This window comes from Bacillus rossius, chromosome 1 (genome assembly GCF_032445375.1).
Source record: "Bacillus rossius redtenbacheri isolate Brsri chromosome 1, Brsri_v3, whole genome shotgun sequence".
In the NCBI taxonomy this organism is placed as follows: Eukaryota; Metazoa; Arthropoda; class Insecta; order Phasmatodea; family Bacillidae; genus Bacillus; species Bacillus rossius.
The window spans coordinates 101108018-101123913 of NC_086330.1; the positions used below are offsets into that span (position 1 = coordinate 101108018).

A 15896-nucleotide genomic window follows, 5' to 3' on the forward strand; every position below is an offset into this window, starting at 1 on the left:
CCGAGTTCTATTTTTATTTATAAACAGGTTAAACACGCACGTAGAAGAAATAATTGTCTTGTTGCAGTAGTCTTAAAAAGTTTTTGAATGTTTTACTTGCATACCAAGATAATTTTGTGGTTACATTTTCGAAGTAAACTAATTTAGTACCTGAAAACCTACGAAGATCCCTGGGTAATTTGTAGCCAGCGTTCTTCGTAAATTTAAGGTAAACATTTTAAACAGTGTGTGTTCTTGAATTCGGACACTGACTTAGTACAGTGAAAGGCCTTCAATCCGGCATGTTTGAGACCTCAACCTGCCGGGTTAACGATTATTCAAGATTATAGAACATCAAAGCAGTTTCAACTGAAATAACAAAAATAATGTATAGTTCAATGGTATTTAAAACAAGTTGTATGCTCTATAGAAAGCTATGATACAGATGAGTATAGCATTCTTAAAAAAGTCATTACCTATGCAAATGTACCTAGGAAATTTGAAAACCGACAGCAAAAATAAACTACGAGGGAACTGAAAACGTTGGCAGTGCAGTAATGCGACCTGGTGACTAAGTTCAAAATCAGGAATCCACTTCCATCCCCCCCCCCCCAAATGAAATCGAAAGGCTCGATAGGTGCCGGATGACAGAATGTGCCGAAACACATAACGTAGGATAAAAGACCGTTCACTGTATCGGGAACAACGTAAGACATTTCTCGCGCGCCTGGCAACACTGGCGATGCGGGGGTGGAGGGGGCTCGTCGCCCGGACGGAACAGCCACGGGGGTGGCGGGGGGCGCAAGCGGGTCGGCGGAACAGCCGCTCTGGCGGGCGCCCCCAATCAATAAACGCCGCGCCGGCGGGCGGGAAGGAGCAGTCCGTGGAGTCGCCCTCGGCCCGTCGCCTGGGTCACCCTCCGCGCGCGCACAGGAGGGGCGGCCCCGCGCGGTGGCCCTGCAGAGTGCTCCGGGGCAACTGCAGCATGCAGCCGCCGCCGAGGAAGGTGAGTCGCTGCTCTGACCTCCCTCCTTGCCCGCCATCTCCGTGTCGCGCTCTCGGGTCGCCTGGGTGCCGTGGGTACCCGCGTTCTACGTGTTCCTAGCTCTATTACTTCCCACTCCTCGCTCTCGGGTCGCCTGGATGACGTGCACTCCCACAATATACACGTTCCTTACTCTACAACTTCCCACACATTTTCTATGGTCGCCTGGGTGTAGTGGGTTCCCACATTCTACGTGTTTATTGCTCTATGACTTCCCACTTCCCTACTCCCGGATTACCTGGTTGCCGTGTATCCCCACGTTCTACGTGTTCCTAGCTCTATTACTTCCCACTCCTCGCTCTCGGGTCGCCTGGATGACGTGCACTCCCACAATATACACGTTCCTTACTCTACAACTTCCCACACATTTTCTATGGTCGCCTGGGTGTAGTGGGTTCCCACATTCTACGTGTTTATTGCTCTATGACTTCCCACTTCCCTACTCCCGGATTACCTGGTTGCCGTGTATCCCCACGTTATACGTGTTCCTTGCGATATTACTTCCCACTCCTCACTCTCGGGTCGCCTGGACGACGTGCACCCCCACGTTCTAAGTGTTTATTATTGCTCTATGACTTCCCACTCCTACAATATCCCCGTGCCGCGCACTCAGGTCTCCTGGACGCAGTACACTCCCACGTTCTACGTGTTTATTATTGCTCTATGACTTCCCACTTCTCGCTCTTGGGTCACCTGGGTGTCGTGGGTCGACACGCTCTACGTGTTCCTTGCACTATGACTTTAAACTTTTCGCTTTCGGGTCGCCTGGACGAAGTGCAGTTTTACGTTCTACGTGTTCCTTACTCTACGACTCCCCATTCCTTGTTCTATGGTCGCCTGGGATCCGTGGGTCCCCACGTTCTACGTGTTTATTGTTGTACGACTTCGTAAAACTACCCGGATTACAACTTCCGAGTTATTTTTTCCGTTGGAAACAACGTAATAACATGGAAATAAATAAAGGTGTCTCTTGTAGACTTAACAAGTTTTTATTTTATTTTAAGTTTTGTTAATACATGTTCGAAGAAAATTAATTAAATACCCGTAAACGTACCAAGGTAACCGCTAATCTACGAAGTTCTCTGGAGAATTTGTAACCAATGTTCTTCGTAAATTTAAGGTGAAATTTTTAACCGTGTATACAGCCCGTAAGACCGGTATTACACTATGATTTCCTTGCCTCTGCGCCTGAAACTTCAGCGGCATCTTTTTCTTTTTTTGGCTGAATATTCTTTCGACCGATCCTCCCAGAGTGCACAATGCAGTTAATCTCAAAGTTGCCCGGATCGAACATGAAGTAAATTGATCGGGAAGAAATCGGTGAGCAGAGATTGTCAAGCGCTTTGCTTCAGCTGCACAGCGCGACGCCGACCTAAGGACGTGGATAAACGCGACGTAGTTAGAGATCTCGTAGGCAACGTGATCATTAGACGCGGTCTTGCGCCACGTTGTGGATCCTCTATCCAACAGCCGGCCGACTCCTAGCTGGACAGCCGCTCGATGGCTCTACAACTGCCATGAACATTGGGGATGAATTGAATGCCAGTACTGGTACAAAGGTGCAGCCTTTATTTGACAAGACGATCATCCACCTCCCTTGAACAATGATTGTGATCGCCTGTCGCTCAGATATATCAATATACAAGGGACATCCTGTGCCTGCCAGACTATCACACCTTTTTTGATGTGTAACGTCTCGGTATACGACATTTGGTAGGAGTAATTTCGTGAATGGAACGGAAGTCGCATGGAACGGAATTGTGTAACCACGGTGCTGCCATCTGTGGTGGACGGCGCGAACCAAAATTTCACAAAGCCAAAGAGAAACTCTTTAGTATTTACTGTTCAGTGTATTTGATCAAGATGGGCAATATTTTTATAAAAAGTCATTTTTGCCTTTATCGGAGCCGTTTGATTATATAGTTTAAAATTTGGGCATGCTAATCAAATTATTCAATAGTCGACGTAGCTGCTCTGGCAGAGAATTATAGTGGCTGGTGAGGAAACGACGCGTGTTTCACGTCGAGAAATGTGGTTGAAAACATAATTAGCACGTGTATTTGTCACGCTCTGCATTTTTTTTTTCAAAGAATTCCGAGTTTAAATTTCGTGACCGAGTTTCGTGTGACAAGTGTATTTGAAACACGAGATCCACGAGTGGCGAGTGGTGGAAGACTCGCTCAGCAGGTCGCGACAGGCCTCGCGGCGGCGAGAAGGGACCGCAGCGCCGGATCACGCACTGGCGCCCCCGGGCTCCTCCCCGGGTCGTGACGGCGCGAGGCTACGTCCTCGGCACTGGCGCCCACGACCCAGCACGCCCGGCGTCGAAACGTGTCTGCTCCTCGTTAACAGCCAACACGCGTCAGGGAACTCTACTGACTCGGCCTCGGACTGTAGTAAGGAACTGTCCCTGAGTTCGCCGCGAGTGATTTCGAAAGAAAAACAAAACCCTTGGAGAACCCAGATCATTCATCGCACCGGGGTTCGAGCCAGTGTCCTCCCGAATGCGAGTCCAACGTTTTACCAATGTGCCAATTATAAACACACATATTAAAACACTAACACATATATATTATGGGTGGGGCAATAAAATCCCCAAATCATCAAATATCATTAAATCCTTAGTATTCGAAGGATTCGATATTCGTGGAAAAAGATTCGAAGAAAAATATCAAAATTAATAAAATAGAGTAGAGATGTAACACTGATAACCTCTAAAGTTTACCTGGTCGATTTTTTTCTGCATGTCTATCCTGTTACTATTCTCCAAGATATTGTACTTTTAACAAGTAATAATATAAATAAAATTACAATATATATATTTATTCTGGAAACTTAATTTGTGTAATAACCTTTGTCAACACCGTAGTTAATATTTATTAATTTATTACACATTATTTTATTTTTGACACTTAAAATATAGATTAGGATTTGAGGGACATATTTGAGGTACTCTTTTGGATTTAAATTAGAGATTCTGATTCGAGAAAATTGGGATTCTACCTATCACTAATAACTAATATCACAAACACACACTCACATTCGTGGCGTGGTTAGGACTAGAAGTCACCATCTTTAACCCACTAGCCAGGCTGCTTGACTACTGTCAAAACGGCTGGATGACTTCCCACCATCAAAATAAAACAAGGGTTTCATGTCATACCGAGTGACTGATTATGCGAACAGCGCTAATGCGCCCTTTCCGTGAGACCCTGCTAGCAAATGAGATTAAGATTGTAATCTATAGTACCGCAGTATCACGCCTACGTATCCGAAGGCTGGTTTCGATGGTTCCACGGCGTTGTTCAGAGCGAAAAAAAAAAAATTGAAGTAGAACATTTCAGAAAAGGGCTCAAGTCAACGCCGCCTTGAGTTTATGCTCGCCCGCGTGACAGTAAAACAACACGAACTGCATATACGTCAGGCGTTCTGTACGTTTATCTTGCCCGCTGACAAATGGAAAACCAAGCACAGCAACTTTCAAATTAAAAGACCTAGCTAAGTTTTGCAACTGATGATACCCAGAAATTCGCTCTGAACTGAGACCTTGAGATTTTCCTTTTTAGTTAATTTGTAAACTGTTATAAAGTAAGTTTGATACCGTGGGTTTAATTTGATTAGAGCGCTTTATGTTCAAAACACAATATCCAGCATGTAAAAAAACGAATATTCAACGATTGCTGATACATAGGCTGAAATACACTATATAAAACAAGTTAAATAATTCCCTCAGTTTAATCGTTGTAAGAGGTCCGGTGATGGTTCTGAAGATCGAATAAGAATAATCGCATCAACAACGAGGTCTTTAGATACGAGCACATCTCATCTGGTCCGGGGCACTGGGGTAGAGAGAGGCGTGGGATATTCCTTGGCCGGTGTCACACTTCGCGGTTGAAACAGCTCCAGATTTAGCCTGGATCAATTGTTTACATGTTCGATTTTGATAAATATACTAAGTACATCTTTGAGATGACTGCATGGTGCACTCTTAAGGCTCGGTCTTACACACCATGTTGATTTTTCATTTTTTTTCGTAATTACTTTTATTTAAGAGCTATTTTGTAAAAATTTTAACTCGAGACCTCCTTTGCATGTTTTTTTTCCTGTTACAAATATTTTCACTTAGCGAAATATCTGTTTTAAAATGTTGGTAGAAAACAAATGCAATGGAGGTATCCAGTGCAAATTTAAGGAATAATCCTTGAATAAAAATAATGACAAAAAAGAAAAATATATCAACATGGATTATGAGAACGAAGCTTAAGAAAAACGGTCGAAAGAATATTCAGCCAAAAAACCCTGCGTAAGTGCAAGTCGCAGTGGCAGTAACGCAAACTATGACGCCAACCATCTCAGAAGGAACCATCTCAGAAGGAACCATCTCAGAAGGAACCATCTCAGAAGGAACCATCTCAGAAGGAACCATCTCAGAACGAACCATCTCAGAACGAACCATTTCAGCAGGAACCATCTCAGAAGGAACCATCTCAGAACGAACCATTTCAGAAGGAACCATCTCAGAAGGAACCATCTCAGAAGGAACCATCTCAGAAGGAACCATCTCAGAAGTAACCATCTCAGAAGGAACCATCTCAGAAGGAACCATCTCAGAAGGAACCATCTCAGAACGAACCATTTCAGAAGGAACCATCTCAGAAGGAACCATCTCAGAAGTAACCATCTCAGAAGAAACCATCTCAGAAGGAACCATCTCAGAACGAACCATTTCAGAAGGAACCATCTCAGAAGGAACCATCTCAGAAGTAACCATCTCAGAAGGAACCATCTCAGAAGGAACCATCTCAGAAGGAACCATCTCAGAAGGAACCATCTCAGAAGGAACCATCTCAGAACGAACCATTTCAGAAGGAACCATCTCAGAAGGAACCATCTCAGAAGTAACCATCTCAGAAGAAACCATCTCAGAAGGAACCATCTCAGAACGAACCATTTCAGAAGGAACCATCTCAGAAGTAACCATCTCAGAAGTAACCATCTCAGAAGGAACCATCTCAGAAGTAACCATCTCAGAAGGAACCATCTCAGAATTAACCATCTCAGAAGGAACCATCTCAGAAGTAACCATCTCAGAAGGAACCATCTCAGAAGGAACCATCTCAGAAGGAACCATCTCAGAAGGAACCATCTCAGAAGGAACCATCTCAGAAGGAACCATCTCAGAAGGAACCATCTCAGAACGAACCATTTCAGAAGGAACCATCTCAGAAGGAACCATCTCAGAAGTAACCATCTCAGAAGAAACCATCTCAGAAGGAACCATCTCAGAACGAACCATTTCAGAAGGAACCATCTCAGAAGTAACCATCTCAGAAGTAACCATCTCAGAAGTAACCATCTCAGAAGGAACCATCTCAGAAGGAACCATCTCAGAAGGAACCATCTCAGAAGGAACCATCTCAGAAGGAACCATCTCAGAAGGAACAATCTCAGAAGGAACCATCTCAGAAGAAACTATCTCACAAGAATTTGCCGGGAGATGTTTCGAGGAGCCAGTGGAAAACGGAAATCAGGTCGAGTGGGCAACGAACCCGATTCCTTTCGAGTGTCAGTCCGACTCTTCGCCTCGTATATCCAAGGGTCGTTCTATAAGTAAAGAACTTGAGGAGCCGTGCAGTTCTCCCAACACCCCCACCGCCGCGTCACGGACCTGTCCATTCCTTTGCCAGTCTGACGCTGAAAGCCTGCCACAGTCAGATTTTCGCTTCCAGCACCTTCCAACACGTTTTTTCTTTTAAAGTTGGTGGGTTATGACGTCACCGAAAACGTCACAAAAACAGACATGTTTGTTTGACAAGATGGATGACTTGAGTTTCCATAAAATATTTTGCGTATAGGATTGGTTCTAAAATATTTTGGATGTTGGATGCAATCAGTCAATCAAAATAGTGCCTAGCGAAAACGGAAATTACATCCGTTTCCGTCACAACCAAACCTTGAAATGGCGAAGAGCACATTAGCTATTAAAGAGGTTATAAAAGTAAAATAACTAAAAAAATGTCAGTATGAATGTTGCATGCTGAAACATTTTATATGTAAAAACGAAATTTTGTTTCTATGACTTAAAAAATCGCCCATAATTTACTTCATTATGTAACGAATAATATTGAGATTAAAATTTACACCTGTTAAAAAATTAAAAAAATGCACAAATTCTAAAATTACTTCAAATACTTTGTGTTTCAAAATTGAGATTAATATTGAAAAGTTTGAGATTTTTAGATAAAAAAATAAACTTTAAAGGGTGAAATGATTTAAAACATATTTGAAGTTAACTGTTAAAATAATTTTAATGTAGAAAATTCGAAGCCATTTTCTGTACAATACTACCCCTCCAACTCTATTGTAAAATATATTGGAGGCAAAAATTTAACAGTGTGACAGGGCCTTAACAGCGAGTCGCAACGGTCGTACAAACAAGTAACCGAAGTTTACGATGATGTGACGAATGAAGCTTCAGTTCGAAAACGGTGCATGTTTAATGGCGGACGAAAGAATGTTCCCGATGAAACGACCTTCAGTTGTGACTGAAGAACTCAAATCAAGGATAGCGGGGAAAAAAAAAACAACAGGATGGACGTTTCACTATAGATGGAACTGAAAAAGGACGTTAATGACGGATTCAACATCTTGGCATTAAAAAGCTGGATATCGCTATGGCAAATGTTTTAATCTGTATGGCGACTACGTAGAAATATAGTCAATGGGTATTCATATGTGTTGTAAAATAAGTTTTGTTTCTTTATCTCAGGTTAAAAAAATAATTGAGTGAGTCAGTACTCGCCAGTGATGTGTAAACATTTAACCTCGGTTATGGTTTGTACTCATTTTGCAAATAAACTTTTAACACTAAACTCGGACACAAACTAGAACGTAAAATTCTTAAAAATAATGCCGAGCGTAATAAATATACTAATACATAAAATAGTTCTTTAAGTATCAACAGTTATGAACGCGAATCACACACGTACTTTCTGCCCGCCGCTAGAATTAATTCACTGTCTGAATCGAAAACGTTGCTTACCACCATAGCAGAACATAAACTTTAAGAAACGGCTCCGAGAAAAGCGAAAGAGACTCGAAAAATCCTAAACCCGAGGTTTGGACATGAAATTTGACAAGGAACTTTATTACTATACTGCTAATCTTGTTGAAATTCATTAAACAGTTAATAATATAAAGTTTACGCACACGCTAGAAGTTATAATTCTATGGAATTACTAAAATATTAAAAGAAAACATATTAAAACACACATTATAACACTAAGTATATGTATATTTGTTTTTGCTTAAAATACTGAAATAAGTCTGCAAATTAGTACTACACACAAACCTTAAACTTATTGAGCTATTTCACCATTATATATATTTATAATTTTATTAAAAAAGTTAAAAAAATTTATTCCTGATGAGATGTGAACCACGTCATCAATTACAAGCACGCGCTTAACGCTGTACTACTCAGCCTATTCGGACTGTAGAATGAGAATATGCATTATAATCAGTGAAATGTCAGTTTTCTTACGTATTTTAAAACCTGAGATAACTTTGTACGACGACTATTTTAGTTTAACAGATGTATTCCGTGGTAGTTTCGCTATCGTGAAATTTAATTTGGCAACCAACACGTTTTGCATATCCCATAATGTTTACGAAAGCGACTATAATATACGGGTTTATGTTGCTGCACGTGGGTTCCGCCATCTTGACGACTTCGGCGCCGTGGTTACACGTTCCAGTTCATTCGACTTCCGCTCCATTCACAAAATTACTTCTACCAAATGCCATACACCGAGAGCTAAGATGGCCACACCTCAAAAATATGTAACAAATATATATATAATTTTATTTTTGGAATGACCCTCGTCCACGTGGCGGCCAGCGGGACCTCGACCTGTCCGACCGCCGCAGCCTGGGACGTGAAACGCGCAGCAGCGGCGAGCGCCACGCGCTCCAGGGACGGGTCGACCCGTGAGCCGAAACTGAACACAGACGCCGATGCCTTGTGCTGGCAGCTTTGTGTCTGGCCGTCGCCTGCCGTATTGCGACGACATCGCGTGTCATTGATATAGTCTTCTGTTAGCTGTTACTGTTGCACCCGAAGCCAATAATATTGCTGTGTTCAAAAGTAAAATATTTATTGGATCAATGGCTAAATTACGCTCACGTGGCAATAAAAATCACATTTGGATTGGTAAAAAAATGCTCAAGAAAATTAAATTAAGAGATATACCTCTGAAATAATAAAAAGATTAACTACTCATCGTAATTCTTTAATAACCATTTAGTTATCATAATTATTCAATTTTAATAATATATTTTAATTATATATTATTTGAAAAGTTATAACCTACAGTCTCTTTTATGTTGATAAATTTGCGGCACACAGACATTTAATTAATCGCAGTCGACAGTCATTCAAAATATTAAAATTTTTGACGTCATTTGGAATCATAGGAACATTTTGGTGTAGTAATAAAATTTTACTGATGTAAAAGTGTAAATATTTTTATTCGCGTGTATGTGATTTTAATTTTTTTTTTTTTGGAGTGGTCAGCATATAACGTGCAGAGCTCCAGGTGGTGATATATGACTTTAACAAACGAATCTGTGTATTCTCCCATACTACCAGGCAAGGCAACTTCGCCGTTTTGATAAGTTTTGTAGGTTAAATATGAAAGAACTCTTTGGCATTTAAATTACTCTTAAAATCATTGTCACTTTATTAGTAACCAGGGTATTATCATTAAATTGAATACAAATTTAACAGGTTTATTAGGAAGTTTCAACAAATACAAGCATATATTATTTATTTCTTAAAAAAAGTATGTATTTGGCTTATTGCATGTGTATAGGCCATAAAGTCATAGCTGGTCTAGTACACGGTAAGGTGAAGTAAAATATGAGTGGAGCAAAGTAGTCTAGATACCTAGACCCGGCCTGACTATTTACTCTCACGTTACAGCGCGCAGTGGGGCAACGTTTTTTTTAAATTACGATACTCGAAAGTCGTGTGTTCCTAACATACGACTGTCCTTAGTCGTGACTTTGTTACGTGTGTAACGCAATATTTAAAGTTTTTATGTAAGCGACATAGGTGTGTGCCGAGTATTGACCCCTGGAGGAAGGCTAGCGTCTATCATGCTGCCTGGTGGCAGGCTACCCGCCTGACATTACCGCCTGCTGGCAGGCTACCCGCCTGACATTGCCGCCTGGTGGCAGGCTACCCGCCTGTCATTGCCCCCTGTTGGCAGGCTATTCGCCTGTCATTTCTGCCTGATGGTGGGCCACCCACCTGCCAGTGCCGCCTGGTGGTAGGCCGCTCGCCTGCCATAGACGTCTGGTGGCAGGCTACCCGCCTGTCATTGCTCCCTACACCCGCCAACTACACTCGTCACCGCTCGGGCCCGTCGCCACTTTCAGAAGTTGGCTTCCTGCGCCGGCCATGACTTCATCGCCACGTGACCATTTGGCGACTACTGTATAGGACATTCTGGAAAGAAATGTTCGTTACGAGGCTTGCTGGTACAAATAGGGGACCGCAGCAGGCCAAGAGGCAGAAGCAGAAACAGAGAACAGTGTGTGCCGAAGCTGCCTTCACATCGCAGTGACTGCCGTTCGGTCGCTGTCACGCAACGTCACGCTGCCCGACGGAGGGGCGTCGAAGACTCGGCTGGACTGAGCCATTGTCGTGTGGTAAGACACACAAGGACTTGTCCCATCTCCTCCGAGGACGAGTGCAGAACCTGGAACGAGTGACTAGGTGACGGGTAACGCGAACTCGGAAATGTACGAGTTACGTCTACGATGGACATATGCAGTACGACAGTAGTTCGGGAACTTGGTAGCAAGTAAGCCAAGGAATCTGAGACGAAGTTCATAAGCTAATTAAGACCATTGAAGTTAGTTGCTACATGGATTATGTTGGAAACGAGTAACGTTTAATTTGAGTAGATTTCGACATTCAAACGTAAGACAGTTTTGTAGATAAGGTTTGGCAGGCGTGAGGTGCGGGCAGCTATAATATTTGAGTGCTCTCTTAACCACAGGACTGACATAGCACGAGTGACGAACACACAGATAGTCGCTGTCTGAAGAGTTGTGCTCACTGCTGCACTGAACACGAGGCCACGTGCGAGGTGACCCACGTGGACTGGTGGGAGACTGCAGCGGCGAGGGATCTGGAGGCGGGCGCCGGTGCTGCAGCGACGAGCGCAGCCAGCCACTCGCCGCGAGGACCTGTCTGCGCAGCCCCGCTGCAGTCACGCCCTAATACAAGGCGAGTGGCCTTTCCATTTAAACGCACTACTGCGAGCGGGTACGCGATAGGACAGTTACACCAAGGAAAATATACATGTACACAGTTAATCATTTTCTCAGATTTCAAGTTATAATTTATTTAAAAAATCGCCATTTTATATACATTTGAACTATATACAATTTTCTCACGTTACGAGAAACTAATTGGAGAGTTTTAGGTTGTAAAGTGTTTACAATTAAGTAAATTTTGTAGGAATTTTAAATATTAATAGCGCTGTCACTAACCTGATTGCTATGTATAAATGTATGACAGTCGATCTGTCTAGTAAAGTTTAGGCTTAATTGAAGTTCAGTTGTATTGTAATATAATAATGTACTACCTTATTTGAGTTTTTAGAAAAAAAAATTATTGCACAAGTAATATTTAAAGCAAACGTCTTTTAAATAATTAGTTTTAATATTACACTTGCAGCTGTGTAATGACGTGTTATTTTGTGTTAACAGGAAGTTAATCGTTCATGAGTACAACTGTACTTCAAGACCAAGTGTGTGTACCAGATAACATGTTCAATGTTTGTGTTTGTTTGAAAGTTAGTTTGAAAATAAAATAATATGTACGCAGAGCACTTCTCTCACTCGTTATTAAAGACTGTTGTCTAGTGTTGCACCTCCCGGGGTACAGCACTGGGCAAGTGGATCCCCTCCCGCAACGTGAGGCTTGCAGCGACGCGCCAGCGGCAATACGGCGCATTACATATCCGCTGCGTGCGTTCACAAAGTTGTCTGCTTCTTAAGAAGTGCGTCCAATTTCGTGTGATCCCTATTCAATATTATAAATGCGAAGGTGTGATGTCGGTTTGTCTTTCTTTCAAGCAGTAACGGAGCTACGGGTCGACTTGGGCCGGAAAGGGAAATATAAACCTCGTCCTACATATAATTTCATCCCTAAGGGACTGAAAAAGGGGTTAATTCTGTCTTGTAATAGAAAATCGTAGGGAGTAGGTCATAGACACACAAACAGTAAGTTTGTGTCATTTCTCTATGTCCACCTCACGGTCATATAGTAGGGCTTTATATCCTTCTCCTTGCGAAACCCATCCGCTTAGTGAAGCTCGCGGATGCTAGCGAACTAAAGGCGCTAATGACAAACTTCATCAATAGATGGCGTTGCCTTGAATTTGTAACGCGCTATCGTTTGGTGCGTCCGCCACGTCTTGCCTAGGTGTTAGCTGTCGTGTTACAAAATGAAGCTGCAACTGGTAAAATACAACTCTCCAACTATTTTAGGTGTCTAAATAACCTGTTTGAATTATTCTTCCTACGCGAACGAGGTCAGGGGATAGCTAGTAAATAAATAAAACAAGCATTAAACATGGGAGATTTCACCAGTACCGTCGTTCATTAATTTATTTATGATGGATGAAACTCCATTTCGTAGTTTGCTTGGATTTGGGGGAGGCTTTGGAGTGGGATCCTGTATGCAAGAGCAACTGGCCAGTCACCTGCCTGTGTGGGGGGAGGGGGTTGTCTCTCCCTATAGATATACTCTACGCGAGTTGCCGAGCACGTCGTGAATAATACACGCAGTACTAATGCCGTTGCGTGCGTTTCCGGCCGAGGCGAGGACAGAAGCTGCCCCACGAACGAGCGCTGCCCCGAAAAAGGGAATTATTATTCGCTGTCTGGCACCGGCTAAAAATACACGAACGCTCGCGTGTTTTAAAAAATCGTTCTGAGGTGCAGCGAAAGTGTTGTTGACGATGTCGCTACATTTTCTACCCCCCCCCCTCCAACCCCACCATCCCCGCACAGCCAATGCATTGCATTGTTTAAAGGGGTATAGTATCCTAAATTATTGAGTCCATAATTTCGGGTTTCTGCTCATTGTTTCAAGTAAATTCACAATGAAACCATTGTCTATTGTTTATAAAGTATTTTATAGTGAAAGATTTTAGAAACTGAAGTGCCAATTTTTATGCAAACCCTTGTTGTCCTCCTCCCCCCAAAGAAACGGAAAAGGAATTTATTTTTTTGACCGACCGAAAAGTGTGCAGTTTGTGTCAAGTTTATTAACAGTTGGTTCAAACACATAAACCTTTGTAATAAATGTCTGAAACTTCATATGTTCTCCTATTCGTATTTATAATATTCCTGTTACGTCCAGGACTCATTCTCGAAACACCATTGCTACCAACAAGAAAAGAAAAACAATTAAGAACTAGAATAACATTTTATTAAAACATTTATAACTTTGAAAGCCTTCATGAATCTTTAACTTATTGCAAATATTTAATTTGGGCCCTAGCCAAACACTATCTTGTGTCCAGCTTAAACAAAACAAGCTTTCTTTCATTTATTAAAAATCGTTACTTTAATGATAATTTCTCGTTGGATCCACTAAAAAAAAGACTTCACTGGCAACTTTATATTTGTGAACAAGTCTGTATGTAGTGGTCTCTAATTCAGCTATACCAAAGACCAATGCTAATGCCATATGGACATCATTAAGAGGCAATAAACAAGACTATTACCAATACGATATTTGCTATTACCACACTATTATTCGAGCGCCTCACTGCTCAAAGCAAATACACATAAAACACATGTACGTATTGTTACGATTTTCCTGCGGGGTTCGTAAACGATAGCCCAATTAATAGATTTTATTTCACACACACAGTTTTATTGATTACTACTACTTGTCCCTTACAAATAATCTTCTAAATTGGCAGATAATTAAATTCAGGTAAAGAAATTTCAATTCCCCAGTCACTCGTTTCACACACCTCGCTGGGCCGCACCTCTGGCGCAACTCTCACCGCAGCATCCCTCGTGGGTCTCCGCCGCAGGACTCCGTCGCCGCACTCCGCCGCAGCCGACACACTTCCCTTCGCCGAGATCCCACTCGACGCCTCACACGGAACTTCACTGACTCCGCCACGCCCGCGACTCTATCGCCCGGAAACTCCGCCGCGGGAAAACTCCTGACTCCACTGAACTCACTCACTCACTGCCCTGGAAACTTCGTCCAAGGACTTCGCCACTCTGCCGCACCCGCGGCACTATCGCCCCGGAAACTCCGCCGCGGGAGAACTCCCCACTGAACTCCTCTCGAAGGTCGGCCCAACCTCCTTATATAGCCCTTGGGTTCCCGTCCAGAAAAATCGGGCATGTCTCCGAGATATCGCGCGACCTTCGCCGTCGAAATGTCCAGAAACGCGTCGTGAGTCCTCGAAGGACGCGGCGGCTGCTCAAAGAACGCCGATAAACGCAACACGCATCGGGTTCCCACAAAACGCGCCGATAAACATGTCTGAGTCCTTTTATTCCGCAGTGCGGCCTCTTTAAGTAACTCGATCTGAGGCAGGTGCGTGCTGCGACGGTCAGGATGTCGCGTGATAGTATGACACGAGATACCAGGGAGAGGATGCGGGTGGAAGGGGGCGCAGACAGGCCGAACGAGCGCGGCGACGCCAAGCACTGCAGCCAAGCGCGATCGTAACATTGCCCCCTCCTTAAACCTGTTCGTCCCGAACAGGTAATACATCTCCTCGTGGAGGTCCCCATGCTACTCGAAGTTTAGGCCTCCTGCCTTTCCTCCATCGCGGGTTGTACAGTCTCACCCGATAACCCTCTCTCTCATTAGATGTAGCTTCTCTTGTCACCTGGCGACACTTCTGCGTCGCAGATGCCCCATGTCGTTCAGCCAGCTGCCCGAGACGGGCTGACCGATGCCTTGGACAGACCCGATACTCTTGAGTGCATCGCTTACTGCCTTCCAACGGTTTCCTTGTATCTTCCCTTTTTTTCTCCATTTCTTCTCTCGCAGCTACTTGTTCGCACAGCATTTCATCCCGGCTCCTCTTCGTCTCTTCTTGGTTACTTGTGCCCTCTTGGTTCTTCTGAGTCTCACCTGGACTGCACTTAGTTTCCCCTTGCACCCTCTTCATGTCCCCTTGTGTTCTCATTTTCTCTTCTCTGTCTTTCTTCCCCTGTTCTTGGTCTTTCTTTACCTCTTCTTGGTCTTCCTGCGTCTCTTCTTGGTCTTTCTTCGTTTCTTCTTTGCACTTCTCTATCTCTTCTTGACTCATGTACATCTCTTCTCGGCTTTTCTTCATCTCTTCTTGGCATTTACCCCTCTCTCTTTGGTTTATCTTCATTTCTTTATGTTCAATATTCCTTACTTTGTAACTCATCTTCACTTCTGTACTTTTCTTCAGCTCTTCTTTCATCCTCATGTCCTGGCTGTTCTCTCCTTGGCTAATTTTCTCATGACTCTTTTTCTCATGACTCTTTTTCTCATCACTGTTCTTCTCATCGTTGTTCTTCTCATCGTTGTTCTTCTCTTCGTTGTTCTTCTCATCGTTGTCCTTTTCTTCGTTGTCCTTTTCTTCGTTGTTCTTCTCTTCGCTGTTCTTCTCTTCGCTGTTCTCCTCTTCTCTGTTCTTCTCTTTGCTGTTCTTCTCTTCGCTGTTATTCTCTTTGCTGTTCTTCTCTTCGCTGGTCTTCATTTCGCTGTTATTCTCTTCTTGGATGGTCTTCTCCTGGCCGGTCTTCTGTTCGCTGTTATTCTCTTCACTGTTTTTATCATGGC

At 43.1% G+C, this 15896-nt stretch overlaps 1 protein-coding gene across 1 annotated transcript in view; it reads left to right on the top strand.

Moving 5' to 3' along the window:
- The first annotated feature begins 870 nt into the window (after positions 1–870).
- The window catches only part of LOC134540820 (protein nervous wreck), a 303303-nt gene continuing 288277 nt past the window's right edge, over positions 871–15896 (top strand). Inside the window, exon 1 of the mRNA XM_063383775.1 lies at positions 871–985. Within this exon, the coding sequence (XP_063239845.1) occupies positions 965–985 (21 nt within the window). The 5' untranslated portion in view covers positions 871–964. The remainder of the gene's footprint in view (positions 986–15896) is intronic.